Source organism: Alligator mississippiensis, chromosome 1 (genome assembly GCF_030867095.1).
Source record: "Alligator mississippiensis isolate rAllMis1 chromosome 1, rAllMis1, whole genome shotgun sequence".
In the NCBI taxonomy this organism is placed as follows: Eukaryota; Metazoa; Chordata; order Crocodylia; family Alligatoridae; genus Alligator; species Alligator mississippiensis.
In genome coordinates this window covers 390,811,162-390,830,995 of record NC_081824.1, presented here as the reverse complement: position 1 = coordinate 390,830,995, position 19,834 = coordinate 390,811,162, and the positions used below count along the sequence as shown (strand labels likewise).

At 40.7% G+C, this 19,834-nt stretch overlaps 1 protein-coding gene across 8 annotated transcripts in view; it reads right to left on the bottom strand.

Moving 5' to 3' along the window:
• Positions 1 to 19,608, bottom strand: part of DACH1 (dachshund family transcription factor 1) — a 529,445-nt gene extending 509,837 nt beyond the window's left edge. For all 8 annotated transcript variants that reach the window (XM_059721974.1, XM_059721936.1, XM_059722019.1 and 5 more), the window contains exon 1: positions 18,309 to 19,608. In XM_059721974.1, the coding sequence (XP_059577957.1) occupies positions 18,309 to 19,039 (731 nt within the window). In that variant the 5' untranslated portion in view covers positions 19,040 to 19,608. The remainder of the gene's footprint in view (positions 1 to 18,308) is intronic.
• Between the last annotated feature and the right edge of the window lie 226 nt (positions 19,609 to 19,834).

The window sequence follows — 19,834 nt, the reverse complement described above, 5'->3', positions numbered from 1 at the left end:
GTTATTATCGGCCCAATTCCCTCTTGGACATGGTTGCTGGGTGACCGGTATCTTAGCACCCACTTTGACAGGAACAGATGTGAATCTGATCAAGAGATTTCCCATGAGTACCTGAAATCACAAACAACTTTCGTGAAAAACAAACAGGCTCGCTGTCATGGTCCCTCTCTTAACCTCCTCCCCATCCCCCATCCAAAAAAAGCACCAGAAAGTTAGTGGAGAGCTATTCAGTGCCAGTTAAGGATGGATTATTATTTTGCAGGTGCCTAAGTGCATTTCTGCTTATTTCTCATTTCAAACAGAAACTCATAGTTTTGAACTTTAATAATTAACCTATAAATACTTTGAAATGTGACTGTTTGTATCTAAGGGTCACAATCCTCTAAACATTTCTACACTCATCTCCGCATGAGCAGTCCCATTCAAAGCCGTGGGATTACTTATGTGAGTAAAGTACCATTATATGTTGAGGTGTCTACAGGTTCAGGGCCATGTTTTATAAACTGAGAGCTCACATTTTGATTAATGATACTTTCTTTGATCAACACTTCCATTATGGGTATCTATGAAACTCTAACAAATCAAGATTCTGCTTGATATTCTATGTAGGCACCAATCCTGCCAATACTTCAGTAAGGGCATAATTTTATTCAGAGAGGCCAACTGAGACTCTGAAATCAATAGGCCAACTCACATAAGTAAAGTGAAATATGTGTTTAATCGTTGGCAGGATCAGGACCTTTAAATGTAATCTAGCCCTAATATGCATTGGTGCATGTGGTATAGAGAAGAATTGGCAGAGACTGGTTAAATATCAGTTACATTTTGGAGGGGATTAAGTAAATTCCTCCCAGCACAAATAAATTCCTAAAGAAAACTTTTAGTCAGTTTAATGTAATAGAAATTAGCAAAAAATAAACAAAATAAGTTCATTCTCCCTCGCAATTATACTTGTTCTTCTTTTCTAAATATGCAAAATGGATCTTTGTTTTGATCTATTATAGCGTTGCCATGTTTTCTGACATTAATGTCCTATTCAGAGCTCAGTATCATGCTCTGCCAAGGAACCGGTAAAGTCTTTGCAGGTCAGCTTTCTACTGGAGGAGTAATCAGCAATACAGAAACTGGGTATATACTAAGCATAACTTATTTTATTTATGTATGTACCCCCATTATGGAATGGAGGTGGTCAAAGCACATTCAGTCAATCCCTTCTTTCAAGCATGTAAGATCAATACAGATCTCCAATTTCCAGGGAGCAAGTCTGCCTCAATAAATATTTTAATCAGAGACCAAGCAGAAGACAAACTGTCTTTTTCTTGCATAGTTTCTTTCTGAGGCACCACTGCCTTGCACAACAAAAAAGTAACCAAAATACAATATTTGATCCCAAGACTGAATGTTTGCTCATATACAAAGAGAAAGAACATGAAAAACTATCTGTATCTTCACCACCAGGTGACAGTTGCCAAAGCAAAACATTATCTTTTACTTTGTCTCACCTATCTCTTGTATTCTGTAACAGTACTACTGCCACAGCTCCAATCACATCCTGTCATTAGTCTTCTACAAACTCTCTGAGACAGATCTGTTGCATCTTATGTATGTGTACAGTACATAGCACAATGGCTCTCCACTCATAAAGGGGCTTCTGGACAATATTGTAAAATAAATAACAATGAGTGAAAGGGCAGAGGGAAGAAAGAGGAGAAAAAGGAAACAAATTTAAAAATCCCTGGATCTAAAATCACCCCTTTGTTTGGTTTACTTGCTGAACCAAATAACAAGGGGTTCTCACTTGGATGCTTCTAGAATCTCAGAAGAAATACATTTCAATCAAGTTACAATAGTTTTGCATGAACTACTAATCTTACTAGATTTCTGTCATTTAACATTAAAATCATAAGAGAACAGCTTACAAGCCTTCAGTAATGTCAGATCCAGTCATGTACCTTAATCTTACTCCAAGTCCTAAACTTCCTGCTGACCCAAATCCAAGTATTACTTCTTCTGTCAAACTCAAGAATTGAGCAAAACAAGCAAACAACTGCTGGGGGACAATTTTCAAAGTACAAAGTCCAGTTTGGTCTCCTCCTCTCAAATGAAAATCAGTTCAGGTGTAACTATCATTAGTGTCTTTGAAAAAATGTCCTCCTCTAAGCAGGTGGGATATCAACTCTATAAAATAAACAAAGCAGTGGATGGCATCACTAAAAACTAAAAACATCAGGAAAAAAAAAAGATTGGCTTAAAATAAATACTGAGAAAAATTAGTTTTGTGTAACATTGTAATCACTTTTGTGTGTCTATTATAAATGACTAAATAATTTGTCTTTTCTCATTCATATCAAAGTAATTGATTTGTAACGGAGGAGACTATATGACTTGCCTCCTTTTTCTACCCGGGCCAAATGAGGAAATGGCCTTAACAGTAGCCAGAGATATGTGCTACCATTAGAACTATTTTTTGGTTTCCAGACTGAGAAGTCCATGAATTGATTAGCAATAACTGAAGGAGAAAGTTTCAGCAAATGAACAAATCAAACAACTTCTTCAGCTCCCTTTTTGTAGTGGCAGAACTGTTCAGGGTTGCAGCTTCTGTACATCACAGCTCCTATTTCTCAGTCCATAGCCCTCCCTATTCAAGCCAGGGCAGTTACTACAAAACTATTGTAACCTGAAGGCAAAGGCTGAAAACTCCACAGACCTAGTTCTGGTTTTAGGTCATATATATCTGGGGACCATCAGCTCAAATGTTCAGCTAACCTCAATTGTTGAGGAAGTATATAAAGAAAGATGCAGTCTCTTAGATAATCAGGGCCCTAGACAATTTGTCTCTATCCCTAGAAACAATTAGACTTGCATTGCTACTTGTGGCCAATATCAGCTTTGGAAAGACTGCTTTGGAATAGAAAAATATCTTCATTGAGAAATTGAAAAGTTTGCACAGATTCTATGGGATAAAAATTGCTGAGGCAAATTTGAAACGAATGGTACATTCAGTTTGTTAAATAAATCCAGTTCCATGGTAATTTTATTTTGTTTTAATTTTGCTGTGTAAGCACCTAGGTCAAGATATTCAAAAGCAAACACCTTACTCCTACCTTAGGTAGTAAAATCCCTCATTTTGGCACAATTGACAATATCAGAATTGCCACTAAGTGCCACCTATGTTTGCAACAGAAAGCACACGCAAAGTCACCTCAGTGTTCAAGGCAGCATACAGCAACTAAACTTTTTGAAGTCCTATTTTAAATGGAAGCATAAGCAATCTCAAACTAAGTATTACCCCACCTATCGAAACAGCAAACCCCAATCCTGCAGGTATGTTTTGATCACAGTGACTCAAGATTCAGCCCACGCAAAAGACAGACAGAGGGTACATAAATGTGTGTCCTACTCCAGAATAATTTAGTGATTCAGAACAGGGATTTGAATCCATATTCTGGGTAAATGTCCTTACTACCAAAACAATGGACACTTCTGAGAAAGCTTCTCTCATTATGAAATTAAGCTGTTCCACTTTGCATAAATAATAAAACCTTTATGGTATAGGGTCTTGGGCCTTCTGCATCCCAGAATGCCCTTATTACCAGACCATGCAATCAATTTCTCTCTCTTCCTCCCTCTCTAGCACAGTAAATGATGACTATAACTACTGACTATTCAGGGTCTCCCTCTCTTTTTGGAAACTGGAAAATTGGGCTTAGATACCTAATTCCAGGAAACAGTTCATGGTTCAGCATTGTAATGTCTAAGTACCCTTGAGGATCTAGTCCATAGTGAATGCATTATGTAGTCTTAAATTTTGCATCTTAATTATATCAGGATACCAGAAGACATTGTAAAGTACAAGGATACTGGAGACTGAACTGTTAAATATTAGAAGCATGATCCATGCATAATGTAAAGCAAGTTTCTAAAAATATCTACTAACTAAATTTAGTAGAAAAACAGGTGTTGGGGGGAAAATCAAATTTGACCCACAAGTCTCCAGTATTTAGAAATGAATTGGGATCAGTTCATTTACTTCCCATGGGGTAACTTGTATAAATGTAATTCTATGGTTTCATAAAACCAGGTCAAGTTTCTGTCCCTTGGGGTCTTTTGGCAATTTTAAGCATGGCAGCACTGTTCTTGGCTGCAAGTTCAAATCTGCATGCATCTTGGATTGTGAAAGGAAACAATTAGCTGAGCAGAAGAGAGACAGCCCTCCTTGATCACAATACACTTTCCATAAAGAAAAGCATCTAAGATGAAATTAGAACTCACAAAATATAATTTGCTCATTATTAATTTTTTTAAAAGCTTCTACCTAACATTTGCCAATGAGAGTGCATTTTTCAGCCCTGTAAAATAAATTCTCTTCTTTCAACAAATAGAATAAAGCACAGAACACACGACCTTTATCCAACAGCACTGCCAATCACTTTAACTGGAAGTTTACAGATATAGTCACTGTTCTGGTATATTTTGCAGGAATGGATCATAATGAGTATTATTTTAGTTTTACAGATGGGTAAAATGATATTAAATGGGTTAAAGGAACTTTGCATAAAGAGTTGCTGGCAAAGTTGAAAATTGCAACAAGAGAGTACTGGCAAACCTACCGCTACAAGGTCATACAAACAGCACTTCTCCACCTCTTCTGTTACATTCCTGTGCCATAAGGTATGAAAAAATCAACTAATTTATGCCACATACCTAGGTTGGTAAAAACATGAATCCCTTGGAAATCCATTTAGTACTGTGGTTCACCCCGTTTTTCTTGAAAACTCCAGTCACTATTGCCCAAACTCCTTTCAACCACCAGCTCTCTTTTGCCATTTTTCTTCTTCAGACTAATTCCTCACAATTTACATAGCTGAACAGCTCAGACCAGTGGTGCCCAACCTTTTTGCACAGAGGGCTGGATGAGCAGTGCCTGAGCCATCTACAGGCTGGATTCAGCTGGTGATCCTGCTCTGGTAACCAGGGCAGGCTCAACAGGCACCCAGTCATATAGAGGGATGTGGGGGGCAGACTGGCCCCAGGGAAAGGAATTTGACCCAAGCCCTATGGAGGGGAAGGGGGTGTGGCCCTTCCCCAAACCAGAAGCACAGGGGAGGGCACGTGGACTGGCCCCATGGGGGAAGGGAACACACATAGAACTTGGGGTTTGGGAATTTGGCAGTGGGAGAGGGTGGCTGTCAGGGAAGTTGGCTGTATTAACAGCCACTGCTCCCCACCATCAAATTTCCCAACCCATGGGGTTCTCCATGATGAAACAGCTCCACGGGCCATATTTGGCCTGCAGGTTGGAAACTGAGTACCCCTGGCTTGGGCCATGAGAAAGGTACATCTTGGGCCACACAGAGAGAAAAGGGGCCAGTTAGAACAACTTCATGTGGAGCCCAAGATTTATTTGACCGAGATGTTGCACTCATGTCTCATGGACTCCCAGACCCATATTTAATAAAAGCACAACTCTGTCGTCCTTCTCATCTGTCAGCAATTTATATAAACCTATACTTTTAGCAATAATGTAACAGGGCCCTGAAAAGCCAACTAACTGCATTCCCTACCCAAAATTCCCATGTGACAGAGAAATAGAATATGTCTTAACATAATTTTGAAAGTACCCAATTTCAATCTAATTAAATCATTGCAGGTACTTCAACTTTCTAAATGAAGTACTAATACCAAACACCCTGGATCAGGATATACCCCTAGATTGCAAGCAGACCTCTCCAGTCTATGCCAAAAGATGGTTCTGACCTCCTCCTTTACTGCAATATGGGAGGTACTCTGCAGTTTGCACCTATGCTGAAGACAAAAGTAAGAATATCGTTAGGCTGAAATAAGCCTACCAGATAGCATCATATCTACTACAAAACAGAGTATAAAAGCAGGTAATGCTAAAGGAAAAAGAAACTGATTCTTTTTAGGTTAGTCAGTGAAAATCTGAGCAACTGGGGTGCTTACAATGGTATTACTCCAGATTTACATTGATATAACTGATATCAGTATATAGTTATGAAAAGTTAAAATCAGGTTTAACTTTTTTAAATCCAAATTTCTTTTTTATTTCTTTTCCCATCTGCTGTTCCCTTTTTACCCAGGCTCATCATAATAAACGTGGCATAAAAATGAAATATATTTTTCCAGTTATAGTTCTAACTAGCTACTTCTTGACTTGGCATAGTATTTCTATAGACCATATTAAAAACAACAACAACAACAAAACCCTAACTGATTAATTCCCACTAAAATTAATGGAATTATATTTTGCCCATTTAAATATGTGATATAATGAAAAAGCACTGTGATTTCTTGCATTTAAACTTTAGAAACTTTTATTTTTACAAAACTGGTAAAGGCTATGAGTAAAGGGTTAATACTGCTAATCTGAAATCAATAGTAAAGCGCTTTTTTTTCTTGAATTACAACAGTACAGAGAGGAATAGACTCATAAGAGGGGTCATGATAGCAGTCTTCAAATACTTGAAGGGCTGGCATAAAGAAGAGGGAAAACACCTTTTTTCTCTTGCTGCAAAGAGTAGGACATAACCCAATGGCCTGAAGTTGCAGCAAAACACGTCTAGCTTAGATATAAGAAAAACCTTCTTCACTGTTAGAACAGTGAGACAGTGGAACAGACTGCCTAGGGAAGTTGCAGACTCTCCATTGCTGAAGGTTTTCAAGAAGAGGCTGGACAGCCATTGGCTGGGGATGATCTGGGCATAGTTATGTCTATGTTCTAACTATGAATATTTCCTTTGCTTCTGGGATTTGCTGGTTGCCACATGGGTCTGGAAAGGAATTCTCCCTGCCAGTCCTGCTGCTATGAGTAGGGGGTTTTTTAAGCCTTCCTCAGAAACATTGGGTGTTGATTGCCGCCACGGCTGGGGATTTTGACTGGGATATGCCAATGCCCCTGCTGGAACTAAAACCCAGAGGTTTCTGGCTACAGGGTCTTGCTCCTCTGCTTAGGGTCAGACTGACCACTGTATCTGGGGTCAGGAAGGAATTTTACCCCATGGTACAGACTGTAGAAGTTTTTGCCTTCCTCTGTAAGGGATATGGCCTTCTTCCTAGGATCTCTTGAAGCATACATTAACAACCTCTACACAAGCAGAATATTGTACCTGTGGCAGTTAGGGTGTTATGTTTTGTGTTGTCAGGGTTGACTATGTAGTTTTGTTAGGTGGTTAGACAATGAATTCATATAAGATGATTTGGATAGGGATGATCCTGCCTCAGACAAGGGGTTGGACTAGATGTCCCTTCCAGCACTTACTTTCAGCAGGTACAGATGCAGGTCCCTTCCAGGCCATTCTATGATAACATTTGCAGTAAATGCATCCCTAAATAAAAGACCAAAGGCCTCCTCATAACTGGGAGCATTATGCCTGTAATATTAGGCCTTGAGGACTAAGGTTTAAAACATGTGAGAGCAAACAAATCCTCAAAATTATCTGAACCATTCTAATGACCCCAGAGAAAATCCCGAAAATGCCATAACTCATATTATGATTTGTCTATCCATTAAAGTTCTCACTGAGTTCTCATCACCTTAGTAACTGTGGAAGTAGCTACTCTTTTATTTTCTTTTATCATTAGGTATGTTAACTCTAGTCTTCTCTAGCTATAAAGGAATAACGGGACTAGGACTTTTAAAAAGCATTAATTAAAGGCACATTAATGTTTCTTTAAAAATTGAAAGGCCTGTTCTGTTTCCTTGAAGTCAACATTAAAATTCCAAAGGAAGCAGGACTGAAATCTTTTCTATCACAACATTGCCATGAATCCCTACAACAAATTGGAAAACAAAATCATTAAAACGTTCAAAAGATAACATAAATAATTATATTATTTTATGCAAAAAACTACAAACATACATAATTATATTATTTTATGCAAAAAAAAAAACTACAACCAAAACATTTTTTTCAAATTGTATAAAAAATGCACAGAGATCTCTGAAACATTTTGATCTAAGAATAGGCAAGGGACATAGGTATGTGCTAAATTTCAAGCATGGGATGAGTCCAACTGAAGGCACAAAGACTGCTCACTTTCTGAAAGTGTATTCAAAAGTCTAAAGACCAGATATAAAGTTTTCAATGTAAAGACTAGAAAGTTTATTTTATATTTCTACAGATGTCTATAAATAGAAATCATAGAATCATAGAAAAATTATGGTTGGAAGAGACCTCAGGAGGTCATCTAGTCCAACCCCCAGCTCAAAGCAGAACCACCCCCAACTAGATCATTCCAGCTAGGGCTTTATTGAGCTGGGCCTTAAAAACCTTGAAGGATGGAGATTCCACCACCACTCTAGGTAACCTGTTCCAGTGCTTTGCCCCCTCCTAGTGAGAAAGTTTTCCTAATATCCACCCTAAACCTCCCTTGCCGCAACATGAGACCATTTCTCCTTGTTCTGTCATCTGCCACCACAGAGTCCAGTCCAGATCCACCCTCTTTGGAACCACCCTTCAAGTCATTAGTGATGCATAGGGGGTGCATATGCATCCCCGTGCACCCTCTAAGATTGGCAGTGCACCCCCTGTGAAAATTGCCAGCGATGCTGCCAGTGACACCTGCAGGTGGTCGCCACTCGCCACCGCATTCCCCCTTGCCGCTGATACCACCAGAGGCATTTGCAGGTGGTCCCTGATTGCCGTTGGCCACTGCCGATGCCGCCAGCAATATCTATGGACGCTCACCACACGTTCCCCGCCCCGCCGCCAACACCACTGTGGCCACCTGCAGGAGCTCCCCACTCACCACTGCCATGTCCCCGCTACCAACACCACCACCACTGCCTGGGGACAGTCACCATGCCCCTCCAGCCTCTGGGGGCACACATCCATGTTTCATGTAGTTAAAGGCTACTATCAAATCCCCTCTCAGTCTTCTCTCCTGCAGACTAAGTAAACCCAGTTCCCTCAGCCTCTCCTCATAAGCAGGGATCCTGGTTTTCTCTGATAAAAAAATAAAATCTGCAATTTTCAAATAAAAAAAAACCAACCCCAAAATCCACATTTTCCATGATTAAAATGAAACACCACTAATATATTTGTGTGTGTGTGTGTATGTGTATATATACGTATGTATGTGTGTGTGGGGGGGGTATAGTGTTTCATTTGGATCATGGAAAAATGTGGATTTTGGGTTAGTTTAAAAAAAATCCCCAATTTTTGGTTTATCAGAGAAAACCAGAATCCCTGCTCATAAGTCATGTGCCCCAGCCCCTGAACCATTTTTGTTGCCCTCTACTGGACTCACCAACTTGTCCACATCCTTTCTATAGTGGAGGGCCCAAAACTGGACGCAGTACATGACATACACCAAAAAGGATTTTTTTTCACACCAAATCAAAATCAAGTTAATTATTAGAAATTCATTTATACTTCTGGTGGTCACTAAAGGCCAACTCCTATTTCACACTGCATGACTCAGTGTCATGTATATAGCTGTGTAACTTAATTTTCTGGCACTTAAATACAGTTTTCTGTACAGCATTGCCTACATTAGCATATTGAGCATGCTCGTTAGGATTGCACTACAACCAGGCATCTGCATGAAGAAATAAAATTGACTAATGCATGCATAAGGTCAGAAATATCCTGAAATATTAGTCAGACAAAAACTATGACTAGTAGGCGTTTGGTCCTGGGGTGAAACTGAGCACTTCCATCTTTTAGCCCAACAGCCCAGTAGTTAGGACACTTATCTGGTGAGTGGGAGGCATAGATTTAAGGCCCCCATTACCCAGAGGGTGTTTCCTAAAAAAGTGCTATAACCCCTAGGTAATGGGTCAGGCATTGATTGCCCAGACCCATCTTTAGCTCTCCTCTTGAGGCCCAAGAGGAAGAGACAAGTGAAACCAAGAGGAAGAATGTATGGCTCAATGATGTGGATGCTGCCCCAGAAGGTGGGCACTCGCCTGCCCATTAGTGCTTATCTATTTTATCCAATTAATACTAAATGCAATGTAGAGTGGTTAGAGCATTTTTCTGGGAAGCAGTGGGTACAGGTTCAAGCCCTCTCAGAGGGAAGGAGACCTAAAACCTAAGTCCCCTGGTCTCTAGGCTCCAGGGTTAAAAGGTGTGAGGGGCTGCACTGCTGACACCATATTACTTTCAGCAGGTATGGATGCAGGGTAATTTCCTGACAGGGAAAACAGAATCCCAAACTATATATTGGCACTTATACACAATGTACACACCACTTAGGCATGCTAAGTGAAATACGATTTAGATGTAATTGTATCAAGCAATCAATTAAATTATTAATTTTATATTTTATAGTTCTATTTTAACTTTATACTTTACCTAGGTTTAAAAGATTACAATCCCAAATATCTTATGTAATGCATTTTAAAGAACATTTAAACTATTAAAAAACCATGTCTAGATTAATTATAAGATTTATAATATATAGCTTTTACATAATGCTTAAAATTCAGTAATTTTATTGTGCTTTTTCACTCAAGAAAAATCCTGCTATAATCTTCTATTAGGAAATGACGCACATGGAATCAAGGTCGAAACACATATAATTTAATACTAGTCAATTTTTAAATTCCTTTTGCAATTCTTGTGCAATAATATTCTTTGTGGCTGCAAATTTTCACTTTTTTCCCCATGTCAAGGTATTGCATTTTTTCCTAAAAGTAAGCCTTACTTTTGATGCTATGCAACAATGCATAAATACCAAGCACATTCTGATAACAGGCTTTTGTTCAAATGTGTAAAATTGTCTGCTCTCACTACTGCAGCACTAAGTGCGCTAGCATGCAAGAGACTTTATCTGTTCGGAGTTACGCACTTCAGCTATGACATCATGATGCAACAAACAAGTGGCTGTCAATTATGTAAAATATCTGTACAAGTCATATTTAACACTATCTTTCTTCTCTTCCCTGTCACCCAGTTCCGCTACCAATGTTTACTATTGGGGGCCTTAAATCTATGCCTCCCACTCACCAGATAAGTGTCCTAACTACTGGGCTGTTGGGCTAAAAGATGGAAGTGCTCAGTTTCACCCCAGGACCAAATTCTCATCAGGTAACAAGAACATTTGTGTTTTGAACCTTGTTTAGTAGTCCACCCTAAGAAACAACAGCAGTAGGTGCTTAGATGGAAACCTGTTATTTTAGCAACTTTTATTCGTCATGCACATGTATAATGTGCAAAGCAAAGGTAACCCCAAAGCCTAGCTGAAATCCATGCTTGATTTGGATCACAAGGAAAAATGATCACCTGTATGGGCCAAATTTAATAATTTGGCTAATTAAGAGCAAAATTTAAAAAGAATTAAAGATGAATAAAATTTTGTGACTGAAACACCCTCTTATCTTAATGGAGAGAGAACTCCCAGTTGGTGTGGTGAGGTGCACAGGGAAATCATAATTGCACCTGTTCCACTCTTCCTAGATTGTGGATAAATGAATGATTTCAACCTTGCAGTACGCATAAAATCTCACTGCTTGATACTCTGAACAAAAATTATAGTTCTCTAACTTCAAACAATAAAATTTTCACAGACAAGCTATACTTGATCTTACCCATAAGGCAACAAAAATTATTTACCATAGTCGATGAATTCTCTTGCATTGAATGTGAGCCTTTAAACTGATATTAAACAGAAAGTTATGTGGGTACTGTTGTTCATAAAAACAAGGGGTACAAAGAGTTCTTCACAAGGTTGTATGCTCAAAACTCTAAAATGTTTAATGAAATCCAAGCAATAATTACCAGGATCATTAAACTAGAATTTTGAGAGGATGTATTTATTCTCATTAACCATCCAAAAATGCAAACTTTAAGAAAACATTTCACATTTAAACCTCAAAAACATAATTTAAAGCACTGTGAAATTAAACATGCTTTATAGGTCCATTTCTTTAATCATTACTCAATTAAGATGTTTCATTGGATTTGGTAGGCTTGATTACGTGAGTAAAGGCTGCAGGTTTGAGACCTAAACGTACAAACACAACCTCTCACTAAAACCATTTTAAAAAACCTCACACTGCATTTATTCACTGAAAAAAACATGTGCGTTTTTTCTCCTTTTCTTCTATCAAATAAGTGTGCTTTAAAATGACGAACTCCCAAAAAATTCATAGTGGATGTCAAAACTCCATATTTAAGATGTCATATTCACCAATAAATTGCATTTCTTATGAAACCGAGTATCAACAATTGTTATTAGATAGCCCTAGCTGGGCACTGTATCAGATAAATAACAAGAACAAGGTGAATTTAGGATGAAGTTACTCCAGGGAGTCAATCTTCTGGCTTTTATCACATAAAGTTATAGCCTTGCCTTTAAGTAAAAAAGACTGTGTTGTTTGGAGAGGAGGGGAGAAAAGTTAAATAAATTATAGCGATAATAGAGAAAGAAAAAAATCCTTCATAATGTACATGGAAGACATTATCTATATATGAATTAACTCTGAATCATAATAGCTTTTTGCAGATGACTCTTCAGTGCTATCATTTAAATATGTATTTAGGCAACTAAAAATTTACTGTCAATTCATATTATGTCAGTCCACATTATGGTGCTGTTACCGTATGCACATTTAAAGATTATTGAAAAAATTACTGCTCATGTGCAGTACATAATTTGCAAAAGGTTAATAACTTAACTATTTTAAAACAATGAATGGAATTCATTTACAATATAGAGCATATGCCCCAAAAGTTATTTTTAAACAATCCATATTTAAGTTATAAAGAAACAAAATAAATCCAAATCCAATAAAACTAGTGCCGTTATTTAAAATAGACAGACACTATTTTGAGCTTGGTATTCATTGGTACTGGTAACTGTAATAAAGCAGAATATTTTCAGTCTGGAACTACACATGCCAGCTTCAGCCAGAAGTGAATCATTACAGACAAGTTGTAAAACTCTCCCATGAAGAAGTTATAGTTGGAAGGCTAGCAGAGACCTACCTGCCCCAGACTAGCAGACACTGCCATATTAATTTCATATGTCAATAATATAGTTCTGGAACTAAAGGATTAAAATTGGAAAATGTAGTACAGGTGTAAGTGTATAAATATATACAGTATATCATTCTTCATTTTTATTGTATGTTACAGCACATGCATTCTTAAATTCCATGGTTCATATGTAATGCATTTCAGATGATGAACCAAACTGACAGGGGAAAAATGGTCAAAATGCTTTAGTAACATAACCAGAAAAGACTGAAAAAATATTAAGTAGTAGTGAAACAAAGTTACTGTTTCCAAAAAGCATTCAGAATACATACCAGGCTAAATGACAAAACCCTGTTTCAGATACAAGGATTAAAAATAAATAAAAGTAAGTACACTCTAGTCTACCATGCTAGTAACTTACTAAAAATACCATCCCTCTGCAAATAGTGATTCACCCATACAAAATTGGGATTTCAACCAATAGGGGGCATTATAAATGAATAAATGGTATTAAATCTTATTTAAAACTTTAAATCTACTACAACAAGAATATGTCCATTTTAACAGGAAATTTGTTTGAAGTAAGAAGGTTTGGAAGTTATACGTCATAACTTATCTATAACAATTCTAACCTCTAGCAATCATCACGACTGAATAAAATTGAGTACCATGGCCTTTATCCTGTAAATGTTAGAAATAATTTCAAAGAGAGTAGGATAAGATCCTAAATTTGAATTTTACAACTAATGAGATAGTAAAAGTTTGTAAAGGAAAAGAATACAAAACCCTTGCTGACAAACATGCAAGGGCATCTCATTTGTTTCCATACGTTCATTATTCCTATTTAATTCTCTTAATAAGAGTTACTAAAAATGTACATGCGAGAAAAGGATATAGTTCTTCATGCAATCTATAGCGTATCTCTAAAAATATTTGTAAAAAGAGCTGCATAATTTTATGTCCACTAACATTATTCATACCTATGTCAACTAAGATAATGATAAAGTTAATCAAGCTGCATGCTTCAGGATAAAGATAATCACCTCAGTGGGTCAGGAGGAAATTTCCTGCATGACCACCACCAGTACTATAAATGTTCATGTGTGGATGTATCTGCACATATCACACAATTGACTAAGTACATTCAATGACAAGGAGTATCCCTGCCCCCCCCCCCCCCAAAGTATCGGATATTGGTCTAGTGCCAGAGACCAGATACCAGAATAAAGGGATGAAGTCTAGTCTACAGTAATCATTATATTCCAAAGATCTTACTTTCTAATTACAATCTTTACTGACTAAAGAAAACCTTATGAACTGGATATAAAAGATTGGAGTGTTTGGGAGGTGGGGAGAGGCAGAGGGTTGGCAGGGGTAAGTTTTAAAGAGCTATCTTCCAACCTTTTAGACTCTCCTTGAATTTATAGGTACTGCCCGTTACCTTCTAATGTTCCAGAGGACCCCTTTGTGTATAAAACCTAGAATACTTTAACTGCGTACTATCTCAACAATTTGCAGTATGATATGGGAACTTATAAACCAGAGATGTTATTTGTATGAACTGATCTGTGGTATGTAATCTGTTTCTTGCTGACCTGTTCACCAAAAACATACCTGAACTATAGTAACTTATTTAGACAGCATATTTTTAAGAAAAGTCAAACAGGCAAACTAAACAGGAATGCAGCGTTCTCTACACATGAATATGCTATTGCAATCTATTTTGAAAGGTGCAAAAGCTAACAAAAATGAACTGGTTTTACTACAATATAAGTCAAGCATTGGACATAATTATTTTCAATTCTATACCCTGCTGCTTTGCTATACTCAAAAAACAATTTTTCACATTTTAAATACTGCTACCAAACAATACTTAGGATTCTTCACTTTTACTAAGAACTCTGTGAACTCATTCAAAACCGTATCCTCATGTCAGAAAAGATTAACATATACTGGCCACAGGAGGGAGGTCAGAAAAAGGCATGCCTTCCATCTCTACTCAAAAAGGGCCTGATCCAAAGCCCAGTTCAGTGAATGGAAAGATTGCATGAGGAATGGCAAAATTCCACGACAAGAACTCAGGAACACAAGAGACTAGGAAACAATCATGAGGGTAGGTACCAGGTCGTTAATCCTATGCAGTTAACATTCAATGGATAGTATGCTATGCTTTGTTTCTTAAATAACTGATGTAAGCTGACTAATTTTGGCTTGACAACCTAAAATATTTTCAAGGTTTTTGCCTTTACACCTCTCGTTTTGCTTGGCAGCAGGCTTTCTATCATCTCTCCAAAGATTCTCATCCATGCCAATCCCGCTTCATCATAGTTTTGTATAAAGTCCTGATAGCTATTTCTGGAATTTATGTTTGGTGACTAGCGCTTTCTGTGGAGAAGACATAAGCAAAGGTCAGGATGAATGGGAAAAAAGAATTGCCTTCCACACCGGAAAACTATTTGCCAGTGATTTAGGGACCCTATTTAGAAAAAGGTTCTTTGAATACTATTGTTCTTATTATTATTAGGATCACAGATAAAAACAGAAACCAATTCACTTTGCAAACTGACTTGTAAGTTAAGTATTCAAGAGAAAATTCCCTGATGTTTTATTGATTTGTTTTATTGATTTTTAAGTATAGCAATATTGCACTTAAAATTAACCATATTGCTGAAAACAGGCACTTGAAAAACTTTTCAAATCTTGAGGCTTCAGTTTAAGACTTAAGGTAAAAGCTTGTAAATATGAAATATCTTTTCAACCAGATAGGTGCAAAATTTAAAAAGTCAAGTTCATTTAAATATGTTGTTATAAGTATTTGTCATCACAACAGATGCCTAACAAAAGCGTTTAGATTAATCAAATGAGATTTTACACAAGACAAATGAATAGCTTTGTTGAAATCCACATCTGATTGAATAATGTATTAACCTTGACTAAGTTGTAAGCATCATCTAAAAAAAAGGATCAGAGTGGTACTCAAGTGTGTCAAATGACTGTGATACAAATATAGCGGTGATAAGATATTTTAGATGGTGTGGATGTAATATTTTATATACTGGAATGGAGTTTGTTCTTATATTTTCAATCACAATAATAAGTAAAATATCAGATAAAGAACAGAGTAACTGTTGTCTTATAAAAGGAAATTTAAATTACTAGATCCATTATTTCAAAATTTTTACAAAATTGCATTAAAGTTACAAGTAGTTAAAACCAAGCCAGAGTAAGTCATACACAAGAAAAAAGATTAGAAAGTAAATAGAGTTGTATGTACTAATGGTGAAATCCACGTTACCAAAACTCACCGAACTACTCTGCTTCACTCATATATAATGTAAAAATACGGGGTGCATAGATACCATAAACTCTTCCCATTATTTTCCTGGGGGTCATATCCTGCTTGCCGTGTGTGTGTGTGTGTGTGTGTGTGTGTGTGTGTGTGTGTGTACACATACACACACACACACACACACACACACACTGTAATTTCTACCATGTCAGATTACAGCACAACTATCTCCTGAGGCTGTTGAAGCACAGTCAGTTTTGCAGTGCTGGTGTGCTGTGACCCTGGTTTTAATCATGTTCCCAAATCATGTTACAACCTAACAAATGTACACAGGTTTCCCCTCAGAGCTAGGCTATCCTGTTTTTTAATGCTGTGTATTCTTTAGTATATATATGCACCCATACAAATGTAATCCCAGCAGTATGTTACTCATTTTTCAAACTCTTCTTGATTCCACCACCAACCAAGATCTCTCTAGCTCCCAAAAGGTTTCCAAAGTAGTTACTTAAGTTCCTCTAGAGCAAGTTGCCTTCTTGTCCCCCTAAATATTCAGATGCTTCAATAATCAATCTACAACTAAAGACCATGGAGAAAGTGTTTTCCTTTGCCTTGACCTGGGCTAATGAATCCAACTCCCCCCAGCTAATTCAGAGAGTCACACCCAGACACTGCACAACAAAATGAACAATTCTCCACGTGCTGCTCTTGCTGCACTTTAAGCAGCCGTCATAATAATAATAGTAATAATACAGTAATAGTAGTAATAATAATAGAAAGTGAAATCAACCCAAGTGATTAGGTGGAAGAGATGATTTGCTGTTACAGAAAAAAAAATTCTTGGCACAGACTAAAGTCTCTTTATTGGTCAAGCTGAGCCACTGTAGAAAGTTTCCCACCAAGGCCTGGAGTCTTGGTGTCTTTCTGGGTTAATGTCAGACTGGTCATTCTTTCATATAGATCTCCCTGCCTGCCCAATGTAGACAGCAGAGGAGCACTGTAAGCAGGTGACAGTGTATTTAAAGCTGCTTAAAGCCAGAACCCCCCTCCACCTCCACTACCACCACCCAAGGACCTGGCTGAAGTGAAGACACTGGGGACCCCTCTGCAATTTATAGGGGGCACCTGATGTCCCCCTTCCCTTGGCCAGACAGATGCAACCCGGGCACTGACCGATTTGGGGATAATAGCCCTAACCCTCCCCACTTCACGCTGCACTTTTGAAGCAAGCTATGCTTGAAGAAGGGTGGTTGTGCCCGAAAGCTTGCAAAGAGCAATTTTTCCAACTCGAGCTGGTCTAATCAAAGATATCGTATCTTCTCAAAGAACCTTGTCTGCCTCTGGTATTTCAACAGGAATTTCCTCTTTTATCAGGTCCCCCCCCCCCCCTGCCCCCAGCATGGCTAACTGTGCCAATTTTAGGCCGGCTGCCTTTGTCTGGCTCTCTCAGTTGTTGGGGGGGGGGGGGAGGGGGAGGGTGCCCTGCTCTGCTCTCTCCCCAGTGCCCACAAATCCTGCCCCTCCATCACCTCCTGGTTGTCCCCCCACTCCATACTGCTCCCCACTCCAAACAGTGTGTGACCCCCTGAGCACACAGAGGCAGTGTGTGTGGGGGGGGGGGGGAGTCCCACGTGTAGACACGGGGCAGCTCAGTGGCAGTAGGGTGGCAGTGGGGGCGGGGGGGAAGCTTCCCGCTGCCCGCATGGGAGTCCCCACCCCGCCTCGCCCGCTGTCTGCCCGGCTCTGGAGGCGGGGAGGGGGCGAGCGCACGCCGCCCAGGGCGGGGAGGGGACACACAGGCTCCACTTGCTCAGTGACACCGGGAAGAGGCGCGGCGATGGCCCGGGCTGCATGTGCGAGGCTGGGATGGAGCCGGGATGGGGGGGGCTCAGCGTGGCTCCGTGTGTGCGTGTGCATGTGTGCATGTGTGTGCATGTGTATAGGTGCGGGTGTACATGGCTGTGAGCGTGCATAGTGTGTGAGTGTGCATGGGTATGCATATGCATGGGTGCGCGTGTGCAGGGGTGCGGGTGTGCAAGGGTGCGGGTGCGTGTGCGCGCGCGCGCCTCGCCTTTTACCTCGCGTTGGTGCAGTCGTTGTAGAGGGTCTCGAAATCCTTCCTGGAGATGAGTTTGCAGCGGTTGACGCCGGGCTGGATGGCCCCCAGCCCCCGCAGGATGCGGACCTGCTCCACGTTGCACACCACGGGCGTGATCTCCAGCCGCTTCAGCTTGGTGTAGACCGTGTGCAAGCCCCCGACCAAGTGCTTGAGGAAGAGGTCGAAAGCCTGGGGCAGGCAGATGAGCTCGCAGCCCTCCACGGTGAAGGAGGCCACCTTGGCCCCCCTCAGATCCACCATCTTGCACTCATTATTCTGGGGGGTGTTCTCCACCGGGGACGGGGTGGAGTACACGGGCTTGCCGGGCAGGCTGCCCCCGGCGCTGGGCGCGCTGGCGCTGGGGGCGGCGGGGCCGGGGCCGCCGGCGGTGCCCGCGCTGGGGCTGCAGCTGCTGCTGCCGCCGCCGCCTCCGCCGCCGCCGGTGCTGCCGCTGCCGCTGCCGCCGCCGCCTCCTCCGCTGCCCGCGCTGGCGGCGGCGGTGCTGGAGGTGCCCGCGGCCGCCGCGGCTCCGAGGGGCTCCGGCCGGAACACGCTGGTCCCCGACGCGGCTGGCGGGGGAGCCACGGACGGAGACGGCGACGAGGTGGCCGACGACGTGGTGGTGGTGGTGGTGCAGGCGGCAGAAGTGGAGATCGGAGGCTGCGGGGGGACCAGCTGGGTCGGCGGGATCAAGGCAGCCGGGACGGCCATGGTCACATATACGGAGCCGGGGTAGGGCGGGGGGGGAGCACAAAGTTGCCACACACACGAGAGAAAGAAAGCAAGAAAGAGAGAGAAGGGAAGGGGTGGGGGGGGGGGGCGGGGAGGGAGAAGGGCTGGGGGGGGAGAGGGACCCCCAAGCCCGGAGAGCAGAGGGCAGCGAGAGAGAGGGGAAGAGGCGCACAAAGTGTCCCGCCAGCGAGGAGGAGAAGTCCGCTCCCGGGGCTGGGGTGCAGGGGAGAAGAGAGGGAGGTGGGGAGGGCAGTTTGTTTTTGTGGTCCTTTTGGCTCTAGCACCGCGTGAAAGAGGAAGGTGGGAAGGAGGAGGCTGGAAGGACTTCGGTTCTCTCTGGCGAGCACATTGATCAAAGATTGAGAGGGGGAAATGACAGAGAGAAAATGAGCTGGGGAAAAAAAAAGTGCTGGCTTGCTGCTGCCGCTCGCTGCTCGCTCGCTCGCTCTCTGGACGAGTTGTTGTTGTCACACGGTGCAGAGGGGAGGAGCTCCGGCAACTTGAAATACCCTTTGAAGCAGCAAAAGCCTCACTCACTAGTATTAACCCAAATTATCCAACCAGCAACCCGGAGCAAAGAATCAGAGAGAGAGAGAGAGAGAGAGAGCCCTCTTCCTCCTCCTCTTCATAAACCGTTAGATTACATGTTTCATATTTCATCTCATCAGAGACGAGATGCAATTTTCCAAGCCCTTCCAAACAATCGCTTGTCAACACCATTAAAAAAAAAATGTATATAAAGAACATTTCAAGCCTTTCTTTAAAAAAAGAGAG